The sequence below is a fragment of the Helianthus annuus genome, chromosome 17 (genome assembly GCF_002127325.2).
Source record: "Helianthus annuus cultivar XRQ/B chromosome 17, HanXRQr2.0-SUNRISE, whole genome shotgun sequence".
Classification (NCBI taxonomy): domain Eukaryota; kingdom Viridiplantae; phylum Streptophyta; class Magnoliopsida; order Asterales; family Asteraceae; genus Helianthus; species Helianthus annuus.
The window spans coordinates 128766783-128794336 of NC_035449.2; the positions used below are offsets into that span (position 1 = coordinate 128766783).

Genomic DNA, 27554 nt, shown 5'->3' on the forward strand with positions numbered 1-27554 from the left:
GAAGATAGACTTAGTTTAATTATGTTATAAACTCTTTATTTCCTGTTTGAAGACAATGTAACACTTTTGTTTGATAAATAAAATATAACTTTGTAAGCCATGGTTGTGAAACAAATAATTCTGTCTCAACACTCCCCGACGTTTCCGCCGCGGTTGCATGTTATACGCGGTCGGGGTGTGACAACACAGGGTCGTGCCCGCTGAGCACGGGGTCGTGTCCAGCTCACTGTTTGCAGTTTCTTCCGAAAATCTCACTGTTTCGTGCTAACTTTTGGTGTATTCTTTCAGAAGTCAAAGTTCACAAGATTTAACGCAAATGAGCTCGATGCTAGGGCTAGATATGAGATACTTCAAACAAGACCCGAGGAATACCCAAGGAAAGCGTGCACGGACCTATTAACCATGGTGAACCAGCTCGACCGGTTCAACAACCTTGTTACAGGACCACTAAGGGTTGCCTTGACCACTCGACTTCGATCGGTACATCAATGCACTATGGAATTTTACAGTACTTTCACCTTCACTTCAGGGTGTGACCCGTTTGACAATGAGGGGGTTGCATTTCGATGTGGTGGGACGAGGTACTCGATCTCTATGGCACAATTCGGGGCAATAGTTGGACTGTATACGGAAGAAGATTCGGGAAATGAGGAAAACACCAGGGGATTGCGAGATCTGGATGAAAATGAGCGCCAAGCCGCATGGGCCCAAATTGGTGAAGGATACTACAACCCCAGCAGCACAAAGAGTACTAAGCTGAGGGACCCGCTTTATCGCTACATTCATAGGCTCCTCACTTACTCTCTTAGCCAAAGACATGACAGTAGCGGGATTGTTGGGTTAAAAGATTTGGTAGTCCTTCACTACATCCACAACCGAAGGCACCTCGACGTTCCATATCTCCTGCTTCGAGACATGCATCTGAACCGGCTTGCTCGTGCACCAACCCCTATCTTCTTTGGGGGATGGGTGTACCGCCTCTTCAAGAACTTCACGCGCATTCCTAGGTCCTTTGAAGGGAGCCCATGGTTGGGACGAGTCGATATACACATTTGCCGCGCCATGAACCTAATATATGAGGCGGAAGACAGATCAGTGAGCTTTCAAAGGATACAAGGCCATGCATGGAACCCACATGAGACACTAGTCCTTCACGCTCCACCTCCCCACTACTAGTATCAACCCCATGGTGATTCGGGCCAATCCTCCTCCCAAGGAGGTGGTTTTCCTAACTTTCAAAGTTTACATGATCTTTTGCAGGAAAACCTCATGTGCACCAGGAACACCTACAACCTTGCCAACAACACATACCACCGGGTCGGAGCTATCGAGCAGAACATCACCGATATCCAAGACGACATCGGAAACATCCGGGAGTATATGGCGGGTCATGGGGTAGGAGGTGATGACAGTGATGAAGATATGGACTAGGAGGGTGAAGAAGGAGCAGGAGCGGGTTGATGGTGAGCCCACAGGTTAAAGTCCCCTTTTATCTATCAAAACAATTAATGGCATGCGTGCCAAGTGTTAGACAATTTACTTTCCTTGACTTCTTTTTATTTTCCGCTTTATTTTTCTTTTACTTTATGGTTTGGATCATTAACTTGGTAATTTAGGACTTTTGGTATTGCTTGGTGTGGTATTTAATGATAAAACAGGTACAAGTGAGGCTTAGAGTGCTAATCATTAGCACTAATAAAGCCAGGACAGGAAAATCGGAGAAAGAAACCTGTTTTTCAGCCTTGCAGACAGTCCACACGGGGACGTGTCCAGCCGACACGCCCCCGTGCCCACCTCCCAAACCTGCTGTTTGTTTATTTTCTGCAGATTTTTGCCAGACATGGGGTCGTGTCCAGCCAACACGCCCCCGTGTCCATCTTCTGTAAGTTTTCATTACTGGCAGTTGAGCACGGGGTCGTGTCCAACAGACACGGGGTCGTGTCATGTTGGTGCATCCGTCTGTCGTCTTCGTCTTATATCGAGTCTCGGTTTACTACACTTGAAGCTGAAATTTTGAAGCTGAAAGTTTGAAGCTGAAAGTTTGAAGCAGCTGAAAGTTTGAAATAGGGGTTTAGTTTGAAATGTCATGTCTATTTGAAGAGTTTCAAACGGAAGGGTCCTTGCCTATAAATAGTTTTCAAACTTTCACCATTTGTAACTTTCCGGCTAGAGCAACGAAGTGCTGCCGAAGTGTTGTCAGGTTGTAAAACGTTACAAAATCAATAATACAACAGTTTAAAGAGTAAATCTAGCTGAATTGAGCTCTATGTGTCTGTTTCCGCCTTTCATTTAGAGATAAACTCTTCTGATCGACTCGTTCGGGTCTGAAAACGATCCTACAAGTGGTATCAGAGCTCAGGAAGAAGAGTTCTATACAATTCAGCTGCGATTTCTGTTTCTACACCTTTCTTTTTCAAAAATTACAAGTTTTCACGGTTAAAATCGGCTGAAACTTTCACAATATGTGCGTAATTGTGTTTTGACAAACCCTTGAGAATTTCAGTTCAAAACTCGAAGTATAACTGGTAAAAATTGACTGAAAACTGGTGTCCGTTTGAACGAAGCCTAGCTATTCCATTTGAAAATGCCTATTCAGTTTGAAACCATCGTTTGAAGCTACCTTCTGTTTGAACTATCGTTTGAAAGGGTCCATTCCGTTTGAAAGACCGTTTGAAAACTTCCTGACCGTTTGAAACAGGATTCTGTCGTTTGAAAAAGTGCATTTCGTTTGAACTATCGTTTGAAGCCATCATATCGTTTGGAAACGTGCATGTCGTTTGAAATATCGTTTGAAAATGCATGTGATCGTTTGAGAGTGTGACAGTTTGAGGGTGTGATTGTTTTGAAGTTGTGTCCGTTTGAGAAAACATTCTGTTTGAGGATTACATCGAATTGTGTATAACATTTTAAGGAGTGATCAATATTGTCGGATATTGGTGTGCATGTGAATAGATTTGTAGGCTGGTTACATTCATTGATAAAAGGAAACATTGTGTCTTGTGTCAAAGAGTAAAGGCCCAATCAGAATTTTAAAGAAATCGGTCCAATCATTTGTTGGTTCAATGGAATGTGAGGCCCAATCAGCGTTTTAATTTGTTCAGTCAAATTGAGTTTTATAGTGGAAGCCCACTTAGATAACCGGTCCAATCAAAGAGTCTTGAAAGTTATTTTTGTCGGCCATTTATAATAAAAAAAGGTAGTGATGATTTGAGTTGTGTTGTGTGGAGAAGTGATAAAAAGCCCATGTGATTCGTGCGGCCCAATCTTTATACAACAACAATTGAAATTTGTCGGTCATAAATTTGATTTGATATATTGCATATGATTCCAAGTTAAAGTGTGTCAGGCGCAATCAAAGCTTACAGTCAAATCACATTGTTTTTGTTGTTGGATTCATGGTTTAAACGGCCAAATCATTTTACAAGATCTCTCAGTTTGAATAAAGTTTGTCGTCGGTTTGAAAAAGGCTACATGTGAAGTCATATAATGGCCCAATAAGAATTAAGTTTCAATTGATGGTACTGTTGTCAGACTTTTGCATGTGATATTTCATTGACATTGGGTAAAGGTCGTGTCTTCGTGAACCAGGTCATTGGAAAAGGTCACAAAATTAATTCAAAGTTTGCTTGGGTCAGGTCATTCAAATTTGATCCGGGTCATAGCTGTCCGCACAGTGTGTCAACTTTCAATCCGCACAGAATTTTCACCAGTTCGAGTACCAGTCTTATTCTAGTATTTGATAATTCTTTAAACTGATTGTATTTTGTTTGTTTGTTGTCAGGTTTTTCACGAGGAGAACCAGTTCATGTGAAAAAGTATGTTTGTGAACTTTGAATCTTGAATAATGGATACTGAATTTTATAACGCTTTTGCTAGCCCGATCTCAATTACTCAGAATGCTTTGATTGATAATGAAACCGGAACATCTCAGAAACCACCTAAACTCATGGATATTGATGATTATAATGTGTAGTCTGAACGTTTTGGAAATTGGGTCGAGGCTTATCACCTAGATGCGTGGGAACACACTGAGGAACAATATGTTAGGCCCACAAAAAACAATGTTACAAATGGTGTGCCGTTAACACTTAGAGAAATGAGTTCGGAAGACAAAAAGAAATATCGAGATGAGAAACTCATGGTGAGTCTGCTTCAGCAAGCTATAAAAGAAGATATCTTGATACTGCTTCAACATGATGGAACTGCGTATTAAATATGGACAGAATTGGAAGCAAAGTTTATTGGAAGCGATGACATGCTCAAGAATAAGATGTCTCTCATGAAAAAAGAATTTGACTTATTCCGTGGTTTGAAAACTAAAAATACCAAGCAGATAATAGATTGATATTGTAACTTGGTGAGAAACATGTCAAAACTTGGAATTAAGAAAGATACTGATGAATTGATTGAAAAACTTGCAGATGCACTACCACATGAAACATGGGGAACGTTTTTGATCCAACATAAAGGATTACAAGAATATGACACTGGGAAATTTCATCAAACACCTGGAAGCTCAAGAGATGGAGCAAAGGAAGATTGCCAGGATGAAGAATTACGATGGAGAACAGGATATCAGCTTGTACTACAAGGGAGGTGTTCCTGGATCAACAAATCATTCTCCGAAAATCGAAACTGCTTTCAGTGTTAAAGATTCTCCTGAAAAGAAGTCATCCCAGGGATCAAGCAGCACAAGATTTTCATCATTCGATCCAAACATTTCTGCAACAAAGAATGGAAGAAAACTTCAGTGTAACATTGTATTAAGTCTTGAAAATGATCAAGATTATACTGAAGAGGTTGCTAAAAATCAAATGTCGTTGTTGGGAATGATTTTAGAGTCATATAGTTGTTTTGTGGCCGGAAAGATCGGTAATCCAATGCTTACAAAAGAGGATTACGATCAAATTGATGCTGAGGAAATGGAATTAATGGACATAAAATGGTGTATGGCTAGTGTGATGAGACGTGCTGAAAAATTTAGACAAATTACAGGCCGAGATGATTTTCGTGATGCAAATGTTTCAACTTTAGGCTTTGATAAATCTAAAGTTACGTGTTTTCGTTGCAGGGAAAAGGGGCATTTTAAGAGGGAGTGCAAAAACCGTGAAGCTACTGGAGCCCAAAATCCTTTTGGAAACAATGATTATCACAAAAAGGCGATTTATCATCAAGTCACGTCACCAGCACAGCATCAGGCACAAACTGCTCACGGAAGAGATGTGATTGATAAAAGAGCATGTCTAAGCAAATATGAAAATTTTCCATGGGATAAATATATTCCAAAAGACAGCAAAGTTTGTGTGGCAGAACAAGATGATGAAAAGTTGGCCGAAGGGTTCAATTGGGACAATTTTTGCCCAGATCCAGAATTCATGGCCAAAGAGATGTCCAAAAATCTTTTCAATACTCATGCTTTCATTGCTAATGCTTATGATTTGAAATGCGCAGAAAGAAATAAAAGAGTCATGGAAGCTGCTGAAGCAAGAGGAAGAAAGCTTGAGGAAGAGGAAGAAGAGGAAGAGAGATTAAAAGCTGAGGCTAAAGCTGAGAAAAAGAGGAGAGCTGAGTTTTTGCAATCAAGCAGAATAGTCAAAGAGGTTCCTGAATTTGAAGTGAAAATTGATGCAGAACCAGTCAAAGTTCCAGAAAAGTGCATGAACTGTGATTCGTTAATCAAACAAAACTATGAGTTGTTGCATAACATAAACAGATTGAAAGAATCGTATGATACAATGAACAGAGAAATCAACAAGTATACTGATTCAAGCAGTGAACAAGCTATGGCAATGAATACACTGAAGATAGCGTATCTGAGACAGCTTGATGATGCCAACTTTCATATAAAGAAATGTGTTGATCTGGAGTTGAAATTGGCAACACAAAAGATAGAAACTGAGAAAGTTAAAAAGTTATTAGAAAGTTACTCATGTTCTTCTTTTGTTGTTGACAGGATTTATCCAGTTGTGGAAAATTTAAAGACGTTTGGAGAAGTAAAGACGTCCGAAGAAAAGAAATTTGTGATAAAAGACGAAGAAAAGGTGAAGACTTCTGGTAAGAAATCAAGTGTGGTCTACAATAGATGTCCGCCCCCGGTTGAAAATGGATATTCACCTCGAAATCCAAATTCTGAGAGAGTCGAAAAAGCAATAAACTTAGAATGGGAGTCTGGGCCATCGGATAACTTGCCAGAAAATATTGATGTCACGTACACGTCATCCGACACTGATCATGAGTCAAAGATGATAAAAAGTGTGGTCGATCAGGTGTTAGATAAAGATGATAGTGAGGAGTCAAACATGGAGTCCAAACCCGAGTTAAAGTCTGGGTCCAATGCGTCAAAGCCGACATTCAAAAAGGACAAACGGGTTTATGATAAAGAGTTTTTGATGTCAAAATCTAATTTGAATGATGAATCATTTAAAGTAGCTGATACTTTGAAAAATTCTGACAAATTATATTTTGATGAAGCTTTTCCAATAAGAAGTGTCAGATTTGAAATGATTCAAAAGGTTTTCAAAATAACAGAAATTAATATTTCTGAAATAAAAGATTTAAATCTTATCGGAAAACCTAAACAATACACTTCAAGAGTTCAACAAAGAATCAATAAGAAAATGGGTTACAATTGTGGTTATAGTTTCCAAAAGAAACCAAACCATAATTGTAATTTCAAAAAGAAAGGTCTTGGTTTTGTTCCACCGAAAAACTATAAAAATGAAAAAATGTATAAACCAAAAACTGTGTTTGTTTAAGGAAAAACGTCAGAAGCTGAAAAAGAACAATCATTTAGAAAGCAGTCTAATCAAGAATTCCTTGCCAAGAAGCAAGAAGAACTAAAGAAGAATGAAGTTCCGAAGAAGATTGAGAAGAGAACTTGTTTTCAGTGCAAGATTGCTGGTCATGTGGTGAAGGATTGTCCAAAGACATTCAAGCCAAAACAGGAAGTCTCTGGTAAAATGAAAGAAAAAGTTGTTGAGAAGACTGAACTGTCAACCCGGAAGTTTACTGGCTTTGAAAATTCAACTTTTGAGAAAGGAGAATGTTCAAAGAGTGCTTCAAGAAGAAAAGATAATGTGCCAAATCAAAAATGGGTTGTGAAAGGTTCAGGTAATAGTTCTGGTGATGAATCTGATTCCATAAAATCAGAGGAGCCATGTGTTGAGAAAAAGATTGAAAGGAAAGTTCCAACCATGAACGATGAAAATTTTCCACCGTTGCGTGCTGAAAATTTTATGAAGAATGTTGGAAAAGTTGAAATTTCAAATCAATTTTATTCTGACAAGAAAAAATTTGATGTTGAAAAGACTTTCAACGGAAATGTGAAACGTATCTTTGGACAAATGGTCAACGGTAAGGCCAAAAGTATCAAAGATTTTTATGCTTCCAAAGGACGTGTTTACAAGTCTGTTGAAAGAAAAGATGAAAAAGATGTTGTTACACCCAAGGAAGGTAAGGCTTGGGTGGATATATTTTTCAAAGAATAAAAACCTGACTTGCCGGAGATCCCAAGTTGGTAATCGTGGATCATGAATCGGCATCATTCTTTATAATGTTTGTATAATGTGTCTTTGAAAAGCAGGACTTGCCGGAACTCCCAGGTTTGTAAGCGTGGAGTAGGAATCGGCACCTTGAGAATTCAACCAACAGATGGTAATTGGTTGAAAAACAGGTTTGAGTTGTATGTTTGTGACTGTTATAAGTGGTTTAGAATTTGAACTGGGTTGATCTTACAAGTGGTTAAATCAAGGTCATTAAATTGAACTTGAGTTAACTATCATTCAAAAGATTGGTAAAACAATGTGATGATTTGATCCCCAAATTTTACAAGTGGTAAAATCAACAAAACTTATTTTCCGGAAAAACCATTCTGATTAAAACAAACTTAAGTGTTTTGAAATCATTATGGGAAAATAGTTTGTTGTGAGGCGGAGTTCTGATTGTTTAAGCCAAACGGATGGAGAATTGAAGCGATTCGATATCAGTTGTCATGTTCTGTACAGTTTGTTTTCAATTTTCATTAGATGTATTTGAATTTTAGGGGGAGTAAGAATTTTTAGAAAATCCAAAAACATCAGAAAATTTGAAAAAGACAAAAACATGATAAAACTGAAAAATGAGTTTTTGTTGCATAAAAGAGGAAATGATAGTACATCAGTGGACTATCACAACACGCTAAAGATATGAAATGTAATGTGATAAACAATCTTACTGCGGATGTGTCGGTAGATTTTTATACCTTTAGTAAATTGAATTGAGATATAAACCTAAATTCAATCTTGCTTAATTCGTGGGTAACTATTCTTGGATATATGGGTAACCCCCGAAATCTTGTTTGAAAAGTCCCTCTTTCTGAGATACTAGGTCTTTATACTCAGTGATATCTGGGGTATTATCCCGGGACTTCTGCTGTATGGAAGTACTGACCTAGTCCTCGAATAATACTTTCTGCAAAAAGCTTTGAAATATAAGCTCGCCCTCAGCAAGCTGATGAAACAATAAAATTGATAGTCGCTGTTGTTGTAACAAAAGATCCTCTAAAGGGGACCCACCAAAAGTCGAAGCTGTCATCTCTCTGCGTATACGGAAGTATCGACCTGAGCTCTCACGGCCCTCGCACATAACCCCTTACAGATATCAGCTGTGGTATACTCACCTGTAAGACTGAATATTGGGATCTGGATACGGGAGTATATTCAAGTAGTGGGACACACGGATAGGTTTAAGTATCTAAGACACTAATTGCGTATCGTGAAACAATTGAAATTTGTGTGAAAATTTAAGTGGACCAATATACTGACAATCTAGGTAAATTGTTTAGAACTTAAAATGTAATCAAGCTTAACGGTGTTGGTGATATGTCTCAAAATCTGATATGATCCTCTTGCACGAACTCACAAAAATATTGTCTGTAAATATTTTGTTTCTGCATTTACTTCTATTCAAAAATTCAAAAAGATTTTTGGTGTGTTTTAGCGTAAATTTTGAAAAATCCAAAAAGATTTTCGACAACTGATATTGAAGAGCTAAATTTCAAAATTCCGAGTGCTAAATATGATGAACAACAGGTTTGGGAGAAATAACCTTTGAAATGAAGAATATTATTTTTACAAAGTAAGTCATTAGAGTTTAAAAATGGTGTTGTTGAAAGAAATCTACCTGTAATTTCTAAATCTGTCAGGATAAAAATTTTGGAAATTTACTTTTGGGTAGAGTTTATGCAGGTTGGCCAAATTTTGATCCAGAGCAGGATGCGAGCCAGGTCATGATCATGATTTTAAGAATTCCAGACTATGATCTCTAGCGAAAGGGGGAGTCTGAAGACATCGAGAGGGAGTCTGAAGATAATAGAGCCAGATTCAGATTCTGAAGATTTCGAGAAAGAGTAAGAGATTGATTTGAGGATTCTTACAACGTCATATGCTTCAAAGAGTTCGAGAGGACTGATAAAGATTGAAGATGTGAAGACTCGACACTGAAGACTCCGTCAACATCCGAGGGGGAGTTTGTTGGTGCATCCGTCTGTCGTCTTCATCTTATATCGAGTCTCGGTTTACTACACTTGAAGCTGAAAGTTTGAAGCTGAAAGTTTGAAGCTGAAAGTTTGAAGCTGGAAGTTTGAAGCTGAAAGTTTGAAGCTGAAAGTTTAAAGCAGCTGAAAGTTTGAAATAGGGGTTTAGTTTGAAATGTCCTGTCCGTTTGAAGAGTTTCAAACGGAAGGGTCCTTGCCTATAAATAGTTTTCAAACTTTCACCATTTGTAACTTTCCGGCTAGAGCAACGAAGTGCTGCCGAAGTGTTGTCAGGTTGTAAAACGTTACAAAATCAATAATACAACAGTTTAAAGAGTAGATCTAGCTGAATTGAGCTCTACGTGTCTGTTTCCGCCTTTCATTTAGAGATAAACTCTTCTGATCGACTCGTTCGGGTCTGAAAACGATCCTACATGTCCAGACTGCCAGTGACATAAAATTTTGCTTTTAACACCATTTTACACATTTAATCAACCTAAAAACTTATTTTTGGGACACATTGAGGACAATGTGTAATTTAAGTGTTGGGGGGGGGGGGGGGTGCTAAAACCTTGAATTTTGCAAGTCCTAATAACAAGCCTTACACAAAACTCTATTGGAACCGCTAATCACCCCAAATTTTTTCAAATAAAATTTCATTTTTTTTACTTGTCTAAGTTTAAGTTGGGAATTCTAAGTCTAACAAGGTTATATTTTTACAAGTTTACAACCGATAGCGTCGTGATAAAAAGAACCAACATAAGAAAATTATGAAACGGCATGACAAGCTTAGTTAAAATTTGATTATATATACTTGATCACATAAAAACCCATTCCCACAAAAGTGAGTTTTGAGCCTTTATTGAGCATACAAATATACAGCTTTACGCTAAATGCTCATTTTTCGTTTCTTCTGTGAATAGCCGCCTGGTTCTTACGACTCTAGAACTTGCCACGACAATTCATTCCCGGTCCTTACCAACTTAAACCCAAGTAAGTAAATGATGGAGGCATTAGGACTAACCCTTTTTCTTTCTACACCATTATTTTTATTTTTCTTTTCACCTACCCAAAAAATTCCCCCTAGTTAACCCCTTTGAGCCTAAACCTTTTCATTTCTTAACCAAAAACCCTTTTCATTTTTTTACCCTTTATTTTAGTAACAAAGCTCGGTTTTCGTGCGTGACCTGAAAAAAAAAATTATGATGAAGTTGGAAATAAACAAACAAAGCTCCTCAAACAAATGCTTGTTTGAATAAATACTTCATTAAAAATAAAAAGTCACAAAAACAAAATGTTTTACGAAAACCGACGCTTTTTACGCCTTTCGCCCTTTTTCTACTAACCACTAACCCACTTACCCACCTTTAGCCCAAGCCTAACCCTTCACCGAAAAAGTCCTCTTGATATTTACAAAGGTATAAAGTTAAAAAGGAGGAGGATTGATTGCTTGGCAAGCTTATGGTAGGAATAAGTTCCATGCCGCTCTCGAGTGATTCACTTAAAATACACCTTCGGCCGAGTGTGAGTGATTTCCCCCATGAGGTATGTGAACTTGTATATAAATGGAATTTTAAAAAAAAAGTATGTTATGCCTTAATAAATAATTTATCTTATGAAATGTTTTTAATAAATCATGACGAATAGGATTGTAAATAAATAAAAATAAAACCTAAACGATCTTGGAAAATCCCGACACTCTATGACAAACCCAAAAACCTTCTCTTCTACCCATTCCATTTGGGAGTGAATAAAGCCACATTATAAAGAGTTTTGCTTGAGGACAAGCAAAGATTCAAATGTGGGGATATTTGATGTGTGTAAAATGCAACATATAAATTACATCAAATGAGTCATAAAACTAACCCTTTTTTAGTACTAATGTTGGAAAAAGCGTGCTTTTGTCTTCCTTTTATAAAACTGATCTATATAAAAAATTAGAAATTAAATTATGTCATAGTTTATAAACATCGTTCGCCTTAATAGAAAAATTAACTTAGTTAGTTGTTGGATGAAAATATATAAAAATTATGTGACAAAGCTGTTATCTATACTACTTTATAAAGCATATCCAAAGGACTTCTTAAAGTCCATAAAAATTCCCTTAAAACACCCTTAAAGCATGCTGTACAACCCTCTAAAGCACAATATAATTTACAATTCCAATTATGCCCTCCAAAACTTTTACCCTTTACCCGGATCCATCATCAGCCGTCCATTTTCTTTCATGTCTTTACACGGATCGTGATCTGACGGATGATGTTGTTTTCACACGGATCCACCTTTCCTCTCCATTCTCTCTCATCTCTCTCACCAGTCTCTCTCTCTCTCTCTCTCTCTCTGGCGATTCCAGATCCAGATCTGGATCTAGGGTTTCTTTGCTATCTCTCTCGCGATCCAAGCTATTCAGATCCGCCTTTCCATCTGCTCTCTCTCTCGCACGATCCAAGCGATTCAGATCCAAGGAGATTCAGATCCAAGAGATTCAGATCTAGGTGCTGTGTGTGCGATTCAGATCTGGGTTTTTATTGCCATAGTAAGGTTAAAACTTGCCACTCTCTGTTTTTTGGTCAAACTTTATTATTATGTTAATGTTTGTTTTTGGTTGTTATTTGATAAATGTATGATGACGGTGTGTTTAGGAGAGCAAATTCTTGAAGTTTCTAGGGTATATGTGGAACCCATATATTATTATGTTAATGTTTGTTTTCGTCTCCATCACCTGCAGTTACATCCCGATTCTTTTCTCTGCTTGGAGAACGACGATGACGACGGGATGGAAAGAGAGTAGGGCGTTAATGATGGCAATGGAGTTTTGCTGAATGATGGGATAAAATTATTGAGAATAATGAACACTCATTAAACAAAAGATCTCTGCAAAATTATACTGCACAAGATGTGTCTAAGCCATTTAAGTTAAGCAGCTAATTTTTCTTATTCTCTTTGTCGACCTTGAATAATTTTATTTACCTTTTTATCAGCTACTGAAAATCTCACAAAAAGATGTCCTTTATTATTTCACAAATTATTAAAGTTATTAAATATCATGTTTACTTGAAACTTGCAGATCAAAGAGTCGCTAGATATTTCTGTATACAGAGGTTAGTCTGCTGTTAACATATCCTTTAATTACGATTCTAATCATTATAGATGGTTTCAGATGTTCAGAAATCTAATTATACCAGACTTGTTTTAAGCTTGTTATATGTACATGCATTCTCAAATATAAACTGCAAATAGTTATTTGTTGGTTATCATGGCCCAGATTCACATATTAAAGTCCCAACACCCGGTGGATCAAAAACTCCAGTGAGGCCTGTAGACCATAACATATCGAAGGAGGGTTTGTCCCGCGCACCTATGTCAAGGGATGAAGTAGAGGTAAAAGTTTTGATCTGTTTATATCTACAACGGGTCGAATTGGTTGAAATTAGCCCGAAGTGCATTAAACTTTTCTGTACTAAATGTTTATAATTGTTTTAGAAAAGTGGACAGAAGGATATGCAGATTAATCTGATTTCACCCGCTATATGAGGTATCTATTTTTCTGTTTTTTTTTTTTTTGAGTTGTCAAAATCGGTGGGTTGGGTAACGGGTCAAAATGAGTTTGGGTTGACCCATATAACAAATTGGATACATGATCTTGTGTAGGGGTGTGCACGGTTTGGTTCGGCTCTAACCGGTGAGTCTCTCCCGGTCACAAAAGGTCCTGGTGACGGTGTCTATTCCGGTTTGACTTGCAAACAGGGTGAAATCGAGGCGGTTGTGATAGCTACCGGGGTCCACACGTTCTTTGGGAAAGCTGCTCATCTTGTTGATAGCACAAACCAAGGTGGTCGTTTTCAGAAAGTAAGTACGAAAAGGAGTCGAATTTCACATCCGTGCGTTTGTGTTTTCGAGATTTTGAATTTGTTTGTGATCTTTTTAGGTTTTGACTGCGATCGGGAATGTCTGTATTTATTCTATCGCTGTTGGAATGGTGATTGAGATAATCATAATGTTTCCGATTCAAGATAGGCAGTATCGGCCTGGGATTGATAATCTTCTTGTTCTTTTGATCGGTGGAATCCCGATCGCTATGCCGACCGTTGTTTCCGTCACGATGGCTATCGGGTCTCATCGATTGGCACGACAGGTTTATTGACTTGCATCATCTTTCTTTTATTAATTTTATAATATTTTTATATCATTTTTGACAATTTATATGATTAATACAGGGTAGCCGTTCCCAACACTCAAGCGCTTTCCCTTTTAGGAAGGGATCTTAGAGAGGCTCATCTGCAGGTGCTTCTTAGTGGTGGTTACAGGTCATCAAATACCGCCACATCATCATCATCTGCTGCAGCTGTTGCCGCTGATCCTTTTCTTTCTTCTTTGGTTCTTAACTTTCCGGGCTCGGAAACAGAAGAAATCTCCAAGTCCAATCCTCATATCATGAACTCCACCTCGCAACACATATGGAAAGCGAGGTACACTTACACATGTCTGTTATTCATTTGCGCGTGTTTAATTACGTTCTTTCTCATATTAACGTAATATGCACTGCTTGTACACAGGGCAATTTGGGTTGTGTTTTATCTCAAACGGCTTCTTTTATTTGAGCTACAAGCGAACGGTAAAACATATTGAAACTGCCAAATCACTTTACTCAAAGATTTAGATTAGAGTTAATTACTGTTTCATCCCTGTGGTTTGTCAAAAATTACTATCATTCCATTAGTTTAAAAATTGCGATTTTAGTTCCTGTGGTTTCACTTTCGTAACCATTTTAGTCCATCCCGTAACCATTTCAGTCCCTATACTTACGTAATAAATGGATTGAAATGAAAGTGAAACCACCGGGACTGAAATGGTTACGAAAGTGAAACCACAAGGACTGAAATCACAATTTTAAACTAATGGACTGAAAGTGATTTTTGGCAAACCACAAGGACGAAAACAATAATTAACTCATTAGATTATTAATGTAATAATATTGCTTTTGTAATCATAATCAACACAATAGCTGTGTATATGAATATTATTTCGAGTTAAAGTTCATGGTCCCTCTGGTTTACCAAAATTTTGGATTTGGTTCCTAGCTTTTCAAAAGTATACGGATGGTCCTTGTGGTTGCACTCTATAACGCATTTAGTCCCCAACCAACAAATTAAAGGCTCCAGTAGGTCCAAGTTAGGGACTAAATGCGTTACAAAGTGCAAACCACTGGGACCATCCATGAACTTTTGGAAAAAAAGTTGGGGACTAAATGCATTATAAACTGCAAACTACATAGACCGTCGATGTACTGTTGGAAAGCTAGGGACGAAATCCAAAATTTTGGTAAACCACAGGGACCATCCGTGTACTTTACTCTTTTTTTTTAAATGGACAAAACGTGTGCGTATTTTTAGATGAGCTTGTTTTGAGGTCCCATTTTTGCCTGTGTGGGTTTTTTTATCATAGTATACTTAACTGCATGTTTTTGTATTGCAGTTTTGATCCTTCCTTGAGTTGTGAAGAACGGGAAAAGAGAATGAAATAGGCGAGAGGACGAGCTGTTTTTCTGCAAGATCTGCTGCTGGTTTCAACATTCTTAGGTGATTAAACCTGACAATGAGAGCAAGAGCCGGTGCTGAATATGTAGTTGACATTCTTAGGTGATTAAACCTGACAATGTAGTTGACATTTTGTTAGTGCACTACATCTGTTGATTACGTCTAGGTGTCTAGGATCAGGTCTTATGTCGTATTGTATAGCATAGGGCACAAAATACGAGAAAACATGAGTCTGTATGTGATTTATAGTCTAGGATCGCTCATAGGGTCATAGAGTTCTTGGACCGCTTATTTGACAAGTGTGGGTCGCTTATGTGTACATGTCTGGACCGCTCATATGGACATGTGACACATGAGCGGACCCAGCAGCCTATATAAAGGGGTCTTTAGAGTGATCCTCATAGAGTGATTGTTTGATTCCACGCCGAAGCTCTGCCGGTGTGACGATCGAGCTGTAAAACGTTTGATATCAATAAAACAAGCAGTTAGAAAGGAGAACAAGCTACTTCTACTTGTATTTCTTATTATTCCGCATCTGAAACACAAGAGATAACCTCTGAACGACTCGTTCGGGTCTGCATACGATCCTACAAGTGGTATCAGAGCTTGGGAGGAGGTTTTCTGCAGATTGTAGCTGTTTATCATCATTTCTTCTTACTTCTACACCTTCTTTTATTGATTCGGGAAGATCTCACAGTCGGAATTCGCTCAAATTTTCACAGCTTGTGCGCAATAGTATCGAGATAAATCCTGGAAAGTTTGAAGTCAATATTCGAAGTTTTAACAAGTCAAAACATGTTCGATATGTGGACCGCTCGAAGTGACGTCATCGTGAACCGCTCTTAGATCACGTTTTGGACCGCTTATTTGTACATTTTTGGTTCTGGTTCGCTCCAAATTAGTATCTTGGACCGCTCGAACGAACAATCTTGAACCGCTCATTCAAACAATCTTGGACCGCTCAAACGAACAGTCTCTGGTTCGCTCGAACGGACATTGTTACTGGACCGCTCCAAAGGATATTTTTGGATCGCTTTTCTGTCATCGGCATTGAAAAACGTGTTAAGTCAGTATGGATTTCGAGTTCTACAATGCGTTTGCAACACCGTCATCACCAGCTGCGATTGCTCAAGCCATGAATCTTGAAAACGAGACGGGAACCACCCAGAAACCCCCGAAACTGATGAGTATTGAAGAATACTACGGGTGGAAAGATCGCTTTGAAAACTGGGTTCAAGCAAATCATCTCAGATCATGGGAGTGCATATTGGAAAAATACACATTGCCTCGAACAGAATTGCAAGTTGTTAAACAAATATCCGAATTCTCAGAACAAGAACGTGCAATGTACAGAGCAGAGAAAATGATGATCAGTCTGTTACAGCAGGCGATTAAAGAAGACAAATTCATTTTGTTACAGCACAACAAAACTGCTAAGTCGATATGGGATGCTCTTAAAGTCAAATTCGAGGATAGTGAAAGTATGATCAAAAGCAAGAAGGCATTGCTTAAGAAAGAATTTGACTTGTTCTGTAGTTTGCCGGGAGAGGACACTAAGAAGTTGATCGAGAGATACTGTCATTTGGTGCGATCATTTTCAATGTTGGGTGTCGATAAAGCTCGTGAAGAATATGTTTATAAGTTGGCTGATGCGTTACATCAGAAAGAATGGGGAACGTATTTGATGATACTGAAAAACACGGGTGTTTATGACAGACTGACAATCGGACAGTTTATTGAGAAGTTAGAGGGACAGGATCTGGAACAACAGAAGATAGCCAGGATGAATAACCCGAGTGGTCAACAGGATGTAAAGATGTATTATAAAGGTAGTATTCCAGTTTCTGAAGCTGAAAGAAGTCCAAAGATTCAAACTGCTTTTAGTGCTGGAGATTCATCAGAAAAAGCTGATCAGGGTTCAAACAAGAGCAGCAGCGGGTTTTCATCGTTTCCAAGTGTGAATCCGAAAGAGACTAACACTAGTTTTCATTCTCAGAGTACAAAAACCGGAAATGGATACATAATTCAGTGCAACATAGCTCTCAACCTTCCAGAAGGTCAAAGCTTCTCTGAAGACACTGCTAAAGACCACATGGCACTTCTGGGTTCAGTTCTGTTATCATATGAAGGTCTTGTTGCTGGTCGGATTGGAAATCCTATGCTTACCAAAGAGGATTACGATCAGATAGACGCAGAAGAGATGGAACTCATGGATATCAAATGGTGTCTTGCTAGTGTTCTTCGACGAGCTGAGAAATTCAAAACCGTTACCGGGAAAAATGACTTTCTAGATGCTCATGTATCTACTTTAGGTTTTGATAAATCTAAAGTTACTTGTTTTCGATGCAGTGAGAAAGGCCATTTCAAGCGGGAGTGCAAAGGAAGAGAAGCTAACGGAGCACAGAATCCATTCGGGAAAGATGATTACTATCGTAAAGCTATCTATCAGCAGAGGTTAGTCTGCTGTTAACATATCCTTTAATTACGATTCTAATCATTATAGATGGTTTCAGATGTTCAGAAATCTAATTATACCAGACTTGTTTTAAGCTTGTTATATGCACATGCATTCTCAAATATAAACTGCAAATAGTTATTTGTTGGTTATCATGGCCCAGATTCACATATTAAAGTCCCAACACCCGGTGGATCAAAAACTCCGGTGAGGCCTGTAGACCATAACATATCGAAGGAGGGTTTGTCCCGCGCACCTATGTCAAGGGATGAAGTAGAGGTAAAAGTTTTGATCTGTTTATATCTACAACGGGTCGAATTGGTTGAAATTAGCCCGAAGTGCATTAAACTTTTCTGTACTAAATGTTTATAATTGTTTTAGAAAAGTGGACAGAAGGATATGCAGATTAATCTGATTTCACCCGCTATATGAGGTATCTATTTTTCTGTTTTTTTTTTTTTTTTTTTTTTGAGTTGTCAAAATCGGTGGGTTGGGTAACGGGTCAAAATGAGTTTGGGTTGACCCATATAACAAATTGGATACATGATCTTGTGTAGGGGTGTGCACGGTTTGGTTCGGCTCTAACCGGTGAGTCTCTCCCGGTCACAAAAGGTCCTGGTGACGGTGTCTATTCCGGTTTGACTTGCAAACAGGGTGAAATCGAGGCGGTTGTGATAGCTACCGGGGTCCACACGTTCTTTGGGAAAGCTGCTCATCTTGTTGATAGCACAAACCAAGGTGGTCGTTTTCAGAAAGTAAGTACGAAAAGGAGTCGAATTTCACATCCGTGCGTTTGTGTTTTCGAGATTTTGAATTTGTTTGTGATCTTTTTAGGTTTTGACTGCGATCGGGAATGTCTGTATTTATTCTATCGCTGTTGGAATGGTGATCGAGATAATCATAATGTTTCCGATTCAAGATAGGCAGTATCGGCCTGGGATTGATAATCTTCTTGTTCTTTTGATCGGTGGAATCCCGATCGCTATGCCGACCGTTGTTTCCGTCACGATGGCTATCGGGTCTCATCGATTGGCACGACAGGTTTATTGACTTGCATCATCTTTCTTTTATTAATTTTATAATATTTTTATATCATTTTTGACAATTTATATGATTAATACAGGGTAGCCGTTCCCAACACTCAAGCGCTTTCCCTTTTAGGAAGGGATCTTAGAGAGGCTCATCTGCAGGTGCTTCTTAGTGGTGGTTACAGGTCATCAAATACCGCCACATCATCATCATCTGCTGCAGCTGTTGCCGCTGATCCTTTTCTTTCTTCTTTGGTTCTTAACTTTCCGGGCTCGGAAACAGAAGAAATCTCCAAGTCCAATCCTCATATCATGAACTCCACCTCGCAACACATATGGAAAGCGAGGTACACTTACACATGTCTGTTATTCATTTGCGCGTGTTTAATTACGTTCTTTCTCATATTAACGTAATATGCACTGCTTGTACACAGGGCAATTTGGGTTGTGTTTTATCTCAAACGGCTTCTTTTATTTGAGCTACAAGCGAACGGTAAAACATATTGAAACTGCCAAATCACTTTACTCAAAGATTTAGATTAGAGTTAATTACTGTTTCATCCCTGTGGTTTGTCAAAAATTACTATCATTCCATTAGTTTAAAAATTGCGATTTTAGTTCCTGTGGTTTCACTTTCGTAACCATTTTAGTCCATCCCGTAACCATTTCAGTCCCTATACTTACGTAATAAATGGATTGAAATGAAAGTGAAACCACCGGGACTGAAATGGTTACGAAAGTGAAACCACAAGGACTGAAATCACAATTTTAAACTAATGGACTGAAATAGTGATTTTTGGCAAACCACAAGGACGAAAACAATAATTAACTCATTAGATTATTAATGTAATACTATTGCTTTTGTAATCATAATCAACACAATAGCTGTGTATATGAATATTATTTCGAGTTAAAGTTCATGGTCCCTCTGGTTTACCAAAATTTTGGATTTGGTTCCTAGCTTTTCAAAAGTATACGGATGGTCCTTGTGGTTGCACTCTGTAACGCATTTAGTCCCCAACCAACAAATTAAAGGCTCCAGCAGGTCCAAGTTAGGGACTAAATGCGTTACAAAGTGCAAACCACTGGGACCATCCATGAACTTTTGGAAAAAAAGTTGGGGACTAAATGCATTATAAACTGCAAACTACATAGACCGTCGATGTACTGTTGGAAAGCTAGGGACGAAATCCAAAATTTTGGTAAACCACAGGGACCATCCGTGTACTTTACTCTTTTTTTTTAAATGGACAAAACGTGTGCGTATTTTTAGATGAGCTTGTTTTGAGGTCCCATTTTTGCCTGTGTGGGTTTTTTTATCATAGTATACTTAACTGCATGTTTTTGTATTGCAGTTTTAATCCTTCCTTGAGTTGTGAAGAACGGGAAAAGAGAATGAAATAGGCGAGAGGACGAGCTGTTTTTCTGCAAGATCTGCTGCTGGTTTCAACATTCTTAGGTGATTAAACCTGACAATGAGAGCAAGAGCCGGTGCTGAATATGTAGTTGACATTCTTAGGTGATTAAACCTGACAATGTAGTTGACATTTTGTTAGTGCACTACATCTGTTGATTACGTCTAGGTGTCTAGGATCAGGTCTTATGTCGTATTGTATAGCATAGGGCACAAAATACGAGAAAACATGAGTCTGTATGTGATTAATAGTCTAGGATCGCTCATAGGGTCATAGAGTTCTTGGACCGCTTATTTGACAAGTGTGGGTCGCTTATGTGTACATGTCTGGACCGCTCATATGGACATGTGACACATGAGCGGACCCAGCAGCCTATATAAATGGGTCTCTAGAGTGATCCTCATAGAGTGATTGTTTGATTCCACGCCGAAGCTCTGCCGGTGTGACGATCGAGCTGTAAAACGTTTGATATCAATAAAACAAGCAGTTAGAAAGGAGAACAAGCTACTTCTACTTGTATTTCTTATTATTCCGCATCTGAAACACAAGAGATAACCTCTGAACGACTCGTTCGGGTCTGCATACGATCCTACAAGTGGTATCAGAGCTTGGGAGGAGGTTTTCTGCAGATTGTAGCTGTTTATCATCATTTCTTCTTACTTCTACACCTTCTTTTATTGATTCGGGAAGATCTCACAGTCGGAATTCGCTCAAATTTTCACAGCTTGTGCGCAATAGTATCGAGATAAATCCTGGAAAGTTTGAAGTCAATATTCGAAGTTTTAACAAGTCAAAACATGTTCGATATGTGGACCGCTCGAAGTGACGTCATCGTGAACCGCTCTTAGATCACGTTTTGGACCGCTTATTTGTACATTTTTGGTTCTGGTTCGCTCCAAATTAGTATCTTGGACCGCTCGAACGAACAATCTTGAACCGCTCATTCAAACAATCTTGGACCGCTAAAACGAACAGTCTCTGGTTCGCTCGAACGGACATTGTTACTGGACCGCTCCAAAGGATATTTTTGGATCGCTTTTCGGTCATCTGCATTGAAAAACGTGTTAAGTCAGTATGGATTTCGAGTTCTACAATGCGTTTGCAACACCGTCATCACCAGCTGCGATTGCTCAAGCCATGAATCTTGAAAACGAGACGGGAACCACCCAGAAACCCCCGAAACTGATGAGTATTGAAGAATACTACGGGTGGAAAGATCGCTTTGAAAACTGGGTTCAAGCAAATCATCTCAGATCATGGGAGTGCATATTGGAAAAATACACATTGCCTCGAACAGAATTGCAAGTTGTTAAACAAATATCCGAATTCTCAGAACAAGAACGTGCAATGTACAGAGCAGAGAAAATGATGATCAGTCTGTTACAGCAGGCGATTAAAGAAGACATATTCATTTTGTTACAGCACAACAAAACTGCTAAGTCGATATGGGATGCTCTTAAAGTCAAATTCGAGGGTAGTGAAGGTATGATCAAAAGCAAGAAGGCATTGCTTAAGAAAGAATTTGACTTGTTCTGTAGTTTGCCGGGAGAGGACACTAAGAAGTTGATCGAGAGATACTGTCATTTGGTGCGATCATTGTCAATGTTGGGTGTCGATAAAGCTCGTGAAGAATATGTTGATAAGTTGGCTGATGCGTTACATCAGAAAGAATGGGGAACGTATTTGATGATACTGAAAAACACGGGTGTTTATGACAGACTGACAATCGGACAGTTTATTGAGAAGTTAGAGGGACAGGATCTGGAACAACAGAAGATAGCCAGGATGAATAACCCGAGTGGTCAACAGGATGTAAAGATGTATTATAAAGGTAGTATTCCAGTTTCTGAAGCTGAAAGAAGTCCAAAGATTCAAACTGCTTTTAGTGCTGGAGATTCATCAGAAAAAGCTGATCAGGGTTCAAACAAGAGCAGCAGCGGGTTTTCATCGTTTCCAAGTGTGAATCCGAAAGAGACTAACACTAGTTTTCAGTCTCAGAGTACAAAAACCGGAAATGGATACATAATTCAGTGCAACATAGCTCTCAACCTTCCAGAAGGTCAAAGCTTCTCTGAAGACACTGCTAAAGACCACATGGCACTTCTGGGTTCAGTTCTGTTATCATATGAAGGTCTTGTTGCTGGTCGGATTGGAAATCCTATGCTTACCAAAGAGGATTACGATCAGATAGACGCAGAAGAGATGGAACTCATGGATATCAAATGGTGTCTTGCTAGTGTTCTTCGACGAGCTGAGAAATTCAAAACCGTTACCGGGAGAAATGACTTTCTAGATGCTCATGTATCTACTTTAGGTTTTGATAAATCTAAAGTTACTTGTTTTCGATGCAGGGAGAAAGGCCATTTCAAGCGGGAGTGCAAAGGAAGAGAAGCTAACGGAGCACAGAATCCATTCGGGAAAGATGATTACTATCGTAAAGCTATCTATCAGCAAGTCGGCCAATCCCAAGAACCTCAGACAGCTCATGGGAGAAAGATTGAAGATCCCAAGAGAGCATGTTTGGTAGATTTCAGCTGGAGTGATTACATATCATCTGAAGCCACAGCAGCACACATTATCGATCAAGATGATGAGAAACTACCAAAAGGTTTCAGTTGGGATATGTTTGTGGATAAGAAGGGAGAGTTTAAAGCTTTCATTGCCAAAATCGTCCGAGAGCCAGATTTGTTTGCTACTTGGATGAAATCGATTGGTGTGAATGTGTCTAGTGAAGATGAAAAGTCCATGTCATCTAAAAGTTCAGACAGTATTGATAAACTTTCAGAACATTCTGGGAATGTTTCTGAAAGTTCAGATGAAGTTTTACAGGGTTTAGATGAGAGTTTATCGAGTTCTGATGAGAGTGTACAGAATGAAATTGTTTCAGAAAAAGCAGTTGTGTTTGATAAAACACCGTCTGATTCTGGTGTTTCTGATGATGATTCTGAAAAATCTGTACAATTTGATCAGTCACCAGTTGATAGTAGCAGTGATGTTGAGGAAGAAAAACATATGAATGTTGCTAAATCTCATCTTTCTCCTAAAAGTTTTCATTTCTATTTTGCAGAACGAATGGAGAAACTGAAAGAGAAACGAGCTGCTAGGGAACAACAAGCTGAATCTGAAGGTGATATTCAAAACGCTGAGAATGTTGCTGAGAAGATTACTGAGGTTGTGAAAGAAAAAGAAAAGGTGATTGAAGAAGAAAAAGTGGTTGAAGTTATTAAAACAATCGAAGTTGAGAAGATTGTTGAAGTGGTCAAGCCGTGTGAGAAGTGCTTGGAAGCTTGTAAGAATTGTGCATCAAAAGATGACATCATAGCTGAGTACGAGAAAAAGAAGGAGCAGTTACTGTTCAATCTCAATTATGTGAAGGAATCGTACGACGTGTTGAACAAAACAGTAACTGGTCTCTAAACAACAAACTCAGAAAGAGAACAGGCGCTGACAATGATGAATGCAACTTTAATGTCAAAGCAAAAAGCTATAAATTTCTACATTGAAGAGAGTGCCAAATGGAAGCAAGAGTTGGAAACTGAAAAGATTGAAAATGAGAGAATTTGGCGGTTATTGTTAAGCTATACTACTTCTGATTATCTCATTGATCGTGTTTACCCAACTGTTGCAGGTTTGGAAGCGATTCAAGACGAAAAGCCAAAGAAGAAAAAAGACTGTGGTAAGAAACCGATTGTTAGCTATAACAAGTGTCCGCCTCCAATTTGGGATGGGTATTCTCCTAGGAAACCAAATGAGGAGCAACTTGAGAAAGCAGTCAATATAAAGTTAAAAACCGACACAACTGACGTTTTACCAGACAACATCGATGTCACGTTTACCTCGTCCGATACCGATCATGAGTCTGAGTTAATTAAAAAGGTGGTCGATCAGGTGTTGGATACTGATGAGGAGTCTGAGTTGAAATCTGGGTCTGGAAAGTCAAAGTTGTCAGTCAACAGTCAAAATTCGTCGGAAAAACGGTCTTATAGTAAAGAATTTTTATTGTCAAAGGCAGTTTTGAATGATGAAACATTCGAAGTAGTGTATACTTTGAATGGTTCGGACAAATTATATTACAATAAAGAGTTCCCAATAATGAGTATTAAAACGGAACTAATAAACAAAACTTTCAAACTTATAGAGGTGAATATTCCAGAATTAAAAGTTTTGAAAAGTTTTGAAAAATCTAAAAAATATACTTCTAGAGTTCAGCAACGTTTAAACAAGAAAAAAAGTTACAACTCTGGTCCTGGTTTTCCAAAGAAACCTAGTCAGAATTGTAGCTACAAAAAGAAAGGTCTTGGTTTTATTCCACCAGAAAATGATAAAAATATGAAAAATTCTAAAACAAAATCTGAATTTGTGTCAGGTGGAAGTGCTGAGGAGGAACAGCAGAAACCGTTCTGGAGACAGTCTAATAAAGAGTTTCTTGCTGAGAGAAAGAAGAATGGAGCTGATATATGTTATCTAAGAGAGACAAGAACCTGTTACAGATGCAATGAAGCTGGTCACATTGCATGGAATTGCTCAAAAAGTGTTCAATCAAAACAGGGAGTTTCTCACAAGTTGAAAGAGAAAGTTGTTGATGTTGACACACCAACCAATGGATCTAAAATTTTTGAAAATTCAAAATTTGAGGTTGGCGAGTGTTCGGAAAAGAATTTTTACAAAAAGAAAGGAAAAGACAACCAGGTGTGGGTTGCGAAGAAAAGTGAAGAGAATGTCGGCGATGAATCTGGTTCCACAAAGCCAGAAGAGCCACAGGTTGAAAAGAAGATTTCAGTGAATGATGAGGAGTTTCCATCATTAAAGTTTGAGGAAGTAAAGAAGAAAGTGGGAAAAACTGAGATTTCTAATCAGTTTTACAAAGAAAAGAATGAATTTGATGTCGAGAAAACATTCAACGGGAATGTTAAAAAGATATTTGGAAAGATGTTGAGTGGGAGAGCTAAAGGGGTTAAAGATTTTTATGCTACTAAAAAGGCAACATACAACCCTACAGCTCAAGAAATGAAAGTCATCAAGTCTGAGAAGACTTGGATGGAAGTTTGCTTTCCATGATAGTCGAAGGACTACGCCGGAGATCCCAAGTTTATATCGTGGATCAGGAATCGGCATATTTCTAGTGTTTGAATAGTATTGTTTCAAAGATTTTGAATAGTGTTTGTATGTTTTTACAGGTTGAAGGACTACGCCGGAGCTTCCAGGTTGGTAATTGCGAAGCAGGAATCGGCATCCTGATTGGTAAAATGGTGATGTAGACGTAACATTCCTACAAGTGGTAATTTTGATTCCACAAGTGGTATTTGTGGTTAAATTTTGAGATGTTTGTATACTTTAAAGTAATTACATTTACAAGTGGTACAGAAGGTTCTTAAATGCATATGGTAAATCAGGGACATTAAATTGTACTTGATTTACTATCCATGGTAAAAGATAGACAAGATGATGAACCACATCCTCGTTTTTTTAAAAGATAGACCTACAAGTGGATGTTATCAACACAAATTCATTTTCCGGAAAAGTTATTTTGATTAAAACAAACTTAAGTGTTTTGAAATCTAAATGAGAAAATGTTTTTGTGATAGGGGAAGTTCAGATTGTTTATGCCTAGTGAATGGCGATTTGATGTGATTCAGTGTCAGTTGTCAAGTTTTTGTACAGTTTGTATTACCTTTCATGTTTCTAGTGGGTCAAGAGTCTAGACGTGTTCAAATTTTCTTTAAAATGTGTTTGCATTTTAGGGGGAGTAGGAAAATTTCAGAAAATCCAAAAACATTTGAAAATTTAAAAAAAAAAAACCAAAAACATGATAAAATTCAAAAATGAGTTTTTGTTGCGAAAAAGAGGAAATGATAGTACATCAGTGGACTATCACGGCACGCTAAAGAATTGAAAAGTTTAAAAAGTGTTAAACAATCTTACTGCGGATATGTCAGTAGATTTTCGCACATTTAGTAAATTGAAACGAGATATAAACCTAAATTCAAACTTGCTTGATTCGTGGGTAACTATTCTTGAATATATGGATAACCCCCGAAATCTTGTTTGAAAGGTCCCATATTCTGAGATACTAGGTCTTTATGCTCAGTGATATCTGGGGCATTATCCCGGGACTTCTGCTGTATGGAAGTACTGACCTAGTCCCCGGATAATATTTTCTGCAAATGCTTGAAAAAGCGTCGCCCTCAGCAATCTGATTAAACAATAAAATTGATAGTCATTGCTGTTGTAATTCAAAAGATCCTCTAAAGGGGACCCACCAAAAGTCGAGCCGTCATCTCTCTGCTGAACGGAAGTTCTGACCTGAGCTCTCACGGTTTCGCACCTAACCCCTTTACAGATATCAGCTGTGGTATACTCACCTGTAAGATTGAATATTTGGATCTGGATACAGGAGTATATTCAAGTGGAGTGATACACAATTAAGTACAAGTCTCTAAAACATTAATAACGTATCTCGAATCAATTGAAATTTGTGTTGAGAATTTAAGAGGACAAACATACTGACAATCTAGGTAAATTGTTTAAAGCTTAATATGAAATCAAGCTTAACGGTGTTGGTGATTTGTCTCATAAACTGATATGATTCTCTTGCACGAACTCACAAAAATATTGTTTGTAAATATTTCATTGTTTGCATTTCATTTGTTTACATTGAAAATTTCAAAAAGATTTTGTGTGTGTTTTAGCATAATTTTTGAAGAAGTCAAAAAGATTTTCGACAACTGACGTTGGAAAACTGATTTTCAAAATTCCGAGTGCTAAACATGATGAGGTGAATTTTAGGGGGAGTATTTGTGTAAATCAAACTGTTTTCGTTAATTCTAACCTTCTTCAAGTGGTTCATCATAGATTGTTGAGAGAGAGTCTTGTGTTGGTGCACAGGTATTTGATATGTGATAAAATTAGAAAATTTATGCCTGGGTTAAGATTGTACAGGTAGCCAAGTTTCAATTCCTGAAGATTTGTTAGAGCCAAGTTGATCGATCTTGAAAGAACGAGTAGAGACAGATTTTGATCCTGAAGATCACGTTTATTGTTGATGCTAATGAATTTAAGGGATCAAGAGATCTGATCAAGAGAATTAAAGTGTTTTTAGAGCCAGGTTATTTGATTCTGAAAGCCTGTGAAGTTCAGACAAAGATCCTGAAGATATTACTGAAGAACAAAAGAATGCCAGTAAATCGAGAAAGGGAGTCTGAAGATTGAGAGAAGAGAAAGCCTAGAGACTGATCTAGACTGCAGAAGTGAAGACACAGTTTTACAGTCAAGGTGTGTTGGCGACTCCATCAACATCTGAGGGGGAGTCTGTTAGTGCACTACATCTGTTGATTACGTCTAGGTGTCTAGGATCAGGTCTTATGTCGTATTGTATAGCATAGGGCACAAAATACGAGAAAACATGAGTCTGTATGTGATTTATAGTCTAGGATCGCTCATATGGTCATAGAGTTCTTGGACCGCTTATTTGACAAGTGTGGGTCGCTTATGTGTACATGTCTGGACCGCTCATATGGACATGTGACACATGAGCGGACCCAGCAGCCTATATAAAGGGGTCTTTAGAGCGATCCTCATAGAGTGATTGTTGGATTCCACGCCGAAGCT

At 38.2% G+C, this 27554-nt stretch overlaps 2 protein-coding genes across 2 annotated transcripts; both read left to right on the plus strand.

Annotated features, from left to right (window-relative positions):
* The first annotated feature begins 12871 nt into the window (after positions 1-12871).
* LOC110925413 (plasma membrane ATPase 3-like) lies at positions 12872-15003 on the plus strand. Its single transcript, XM_035986310.1, has 6 exons — positions 12872-12892; positions 13163-13360; positions 13440-13646; positions 13796-13980; positions 14068-14126; positions 14987-15003. Exons 1-6 carry the CDS (start codon positions 12872-12874, stop codon positions 15001-15003), a joined length of 687 nt encoding a protein of 228 aa, XP_035842203.1.
* A 2758-nt stretch (positions 15004-17761) lies between these two features.
* Positions 17762-19903, plus strand: LOC110925412 (plasma membrane ATPase 3-like). Its single transcript, XM_022169366.1, has 6 exons — positions 17762-17782; positions 18061-18258; positions 18338-18544; positions 18694-18878; positions 18966-19024; positions 19887-19903. The coding sequence occupies exons 1-6, from the start codon at positions 17762-17764 to the stop codon at positions 19901-19903; spliced, it is 687 nt and encodes a 228-aa protein (XP_022025058.1).
* The last annotated feature ends 7651 nt before the right edge of the window (positions 19904-27554 follow it).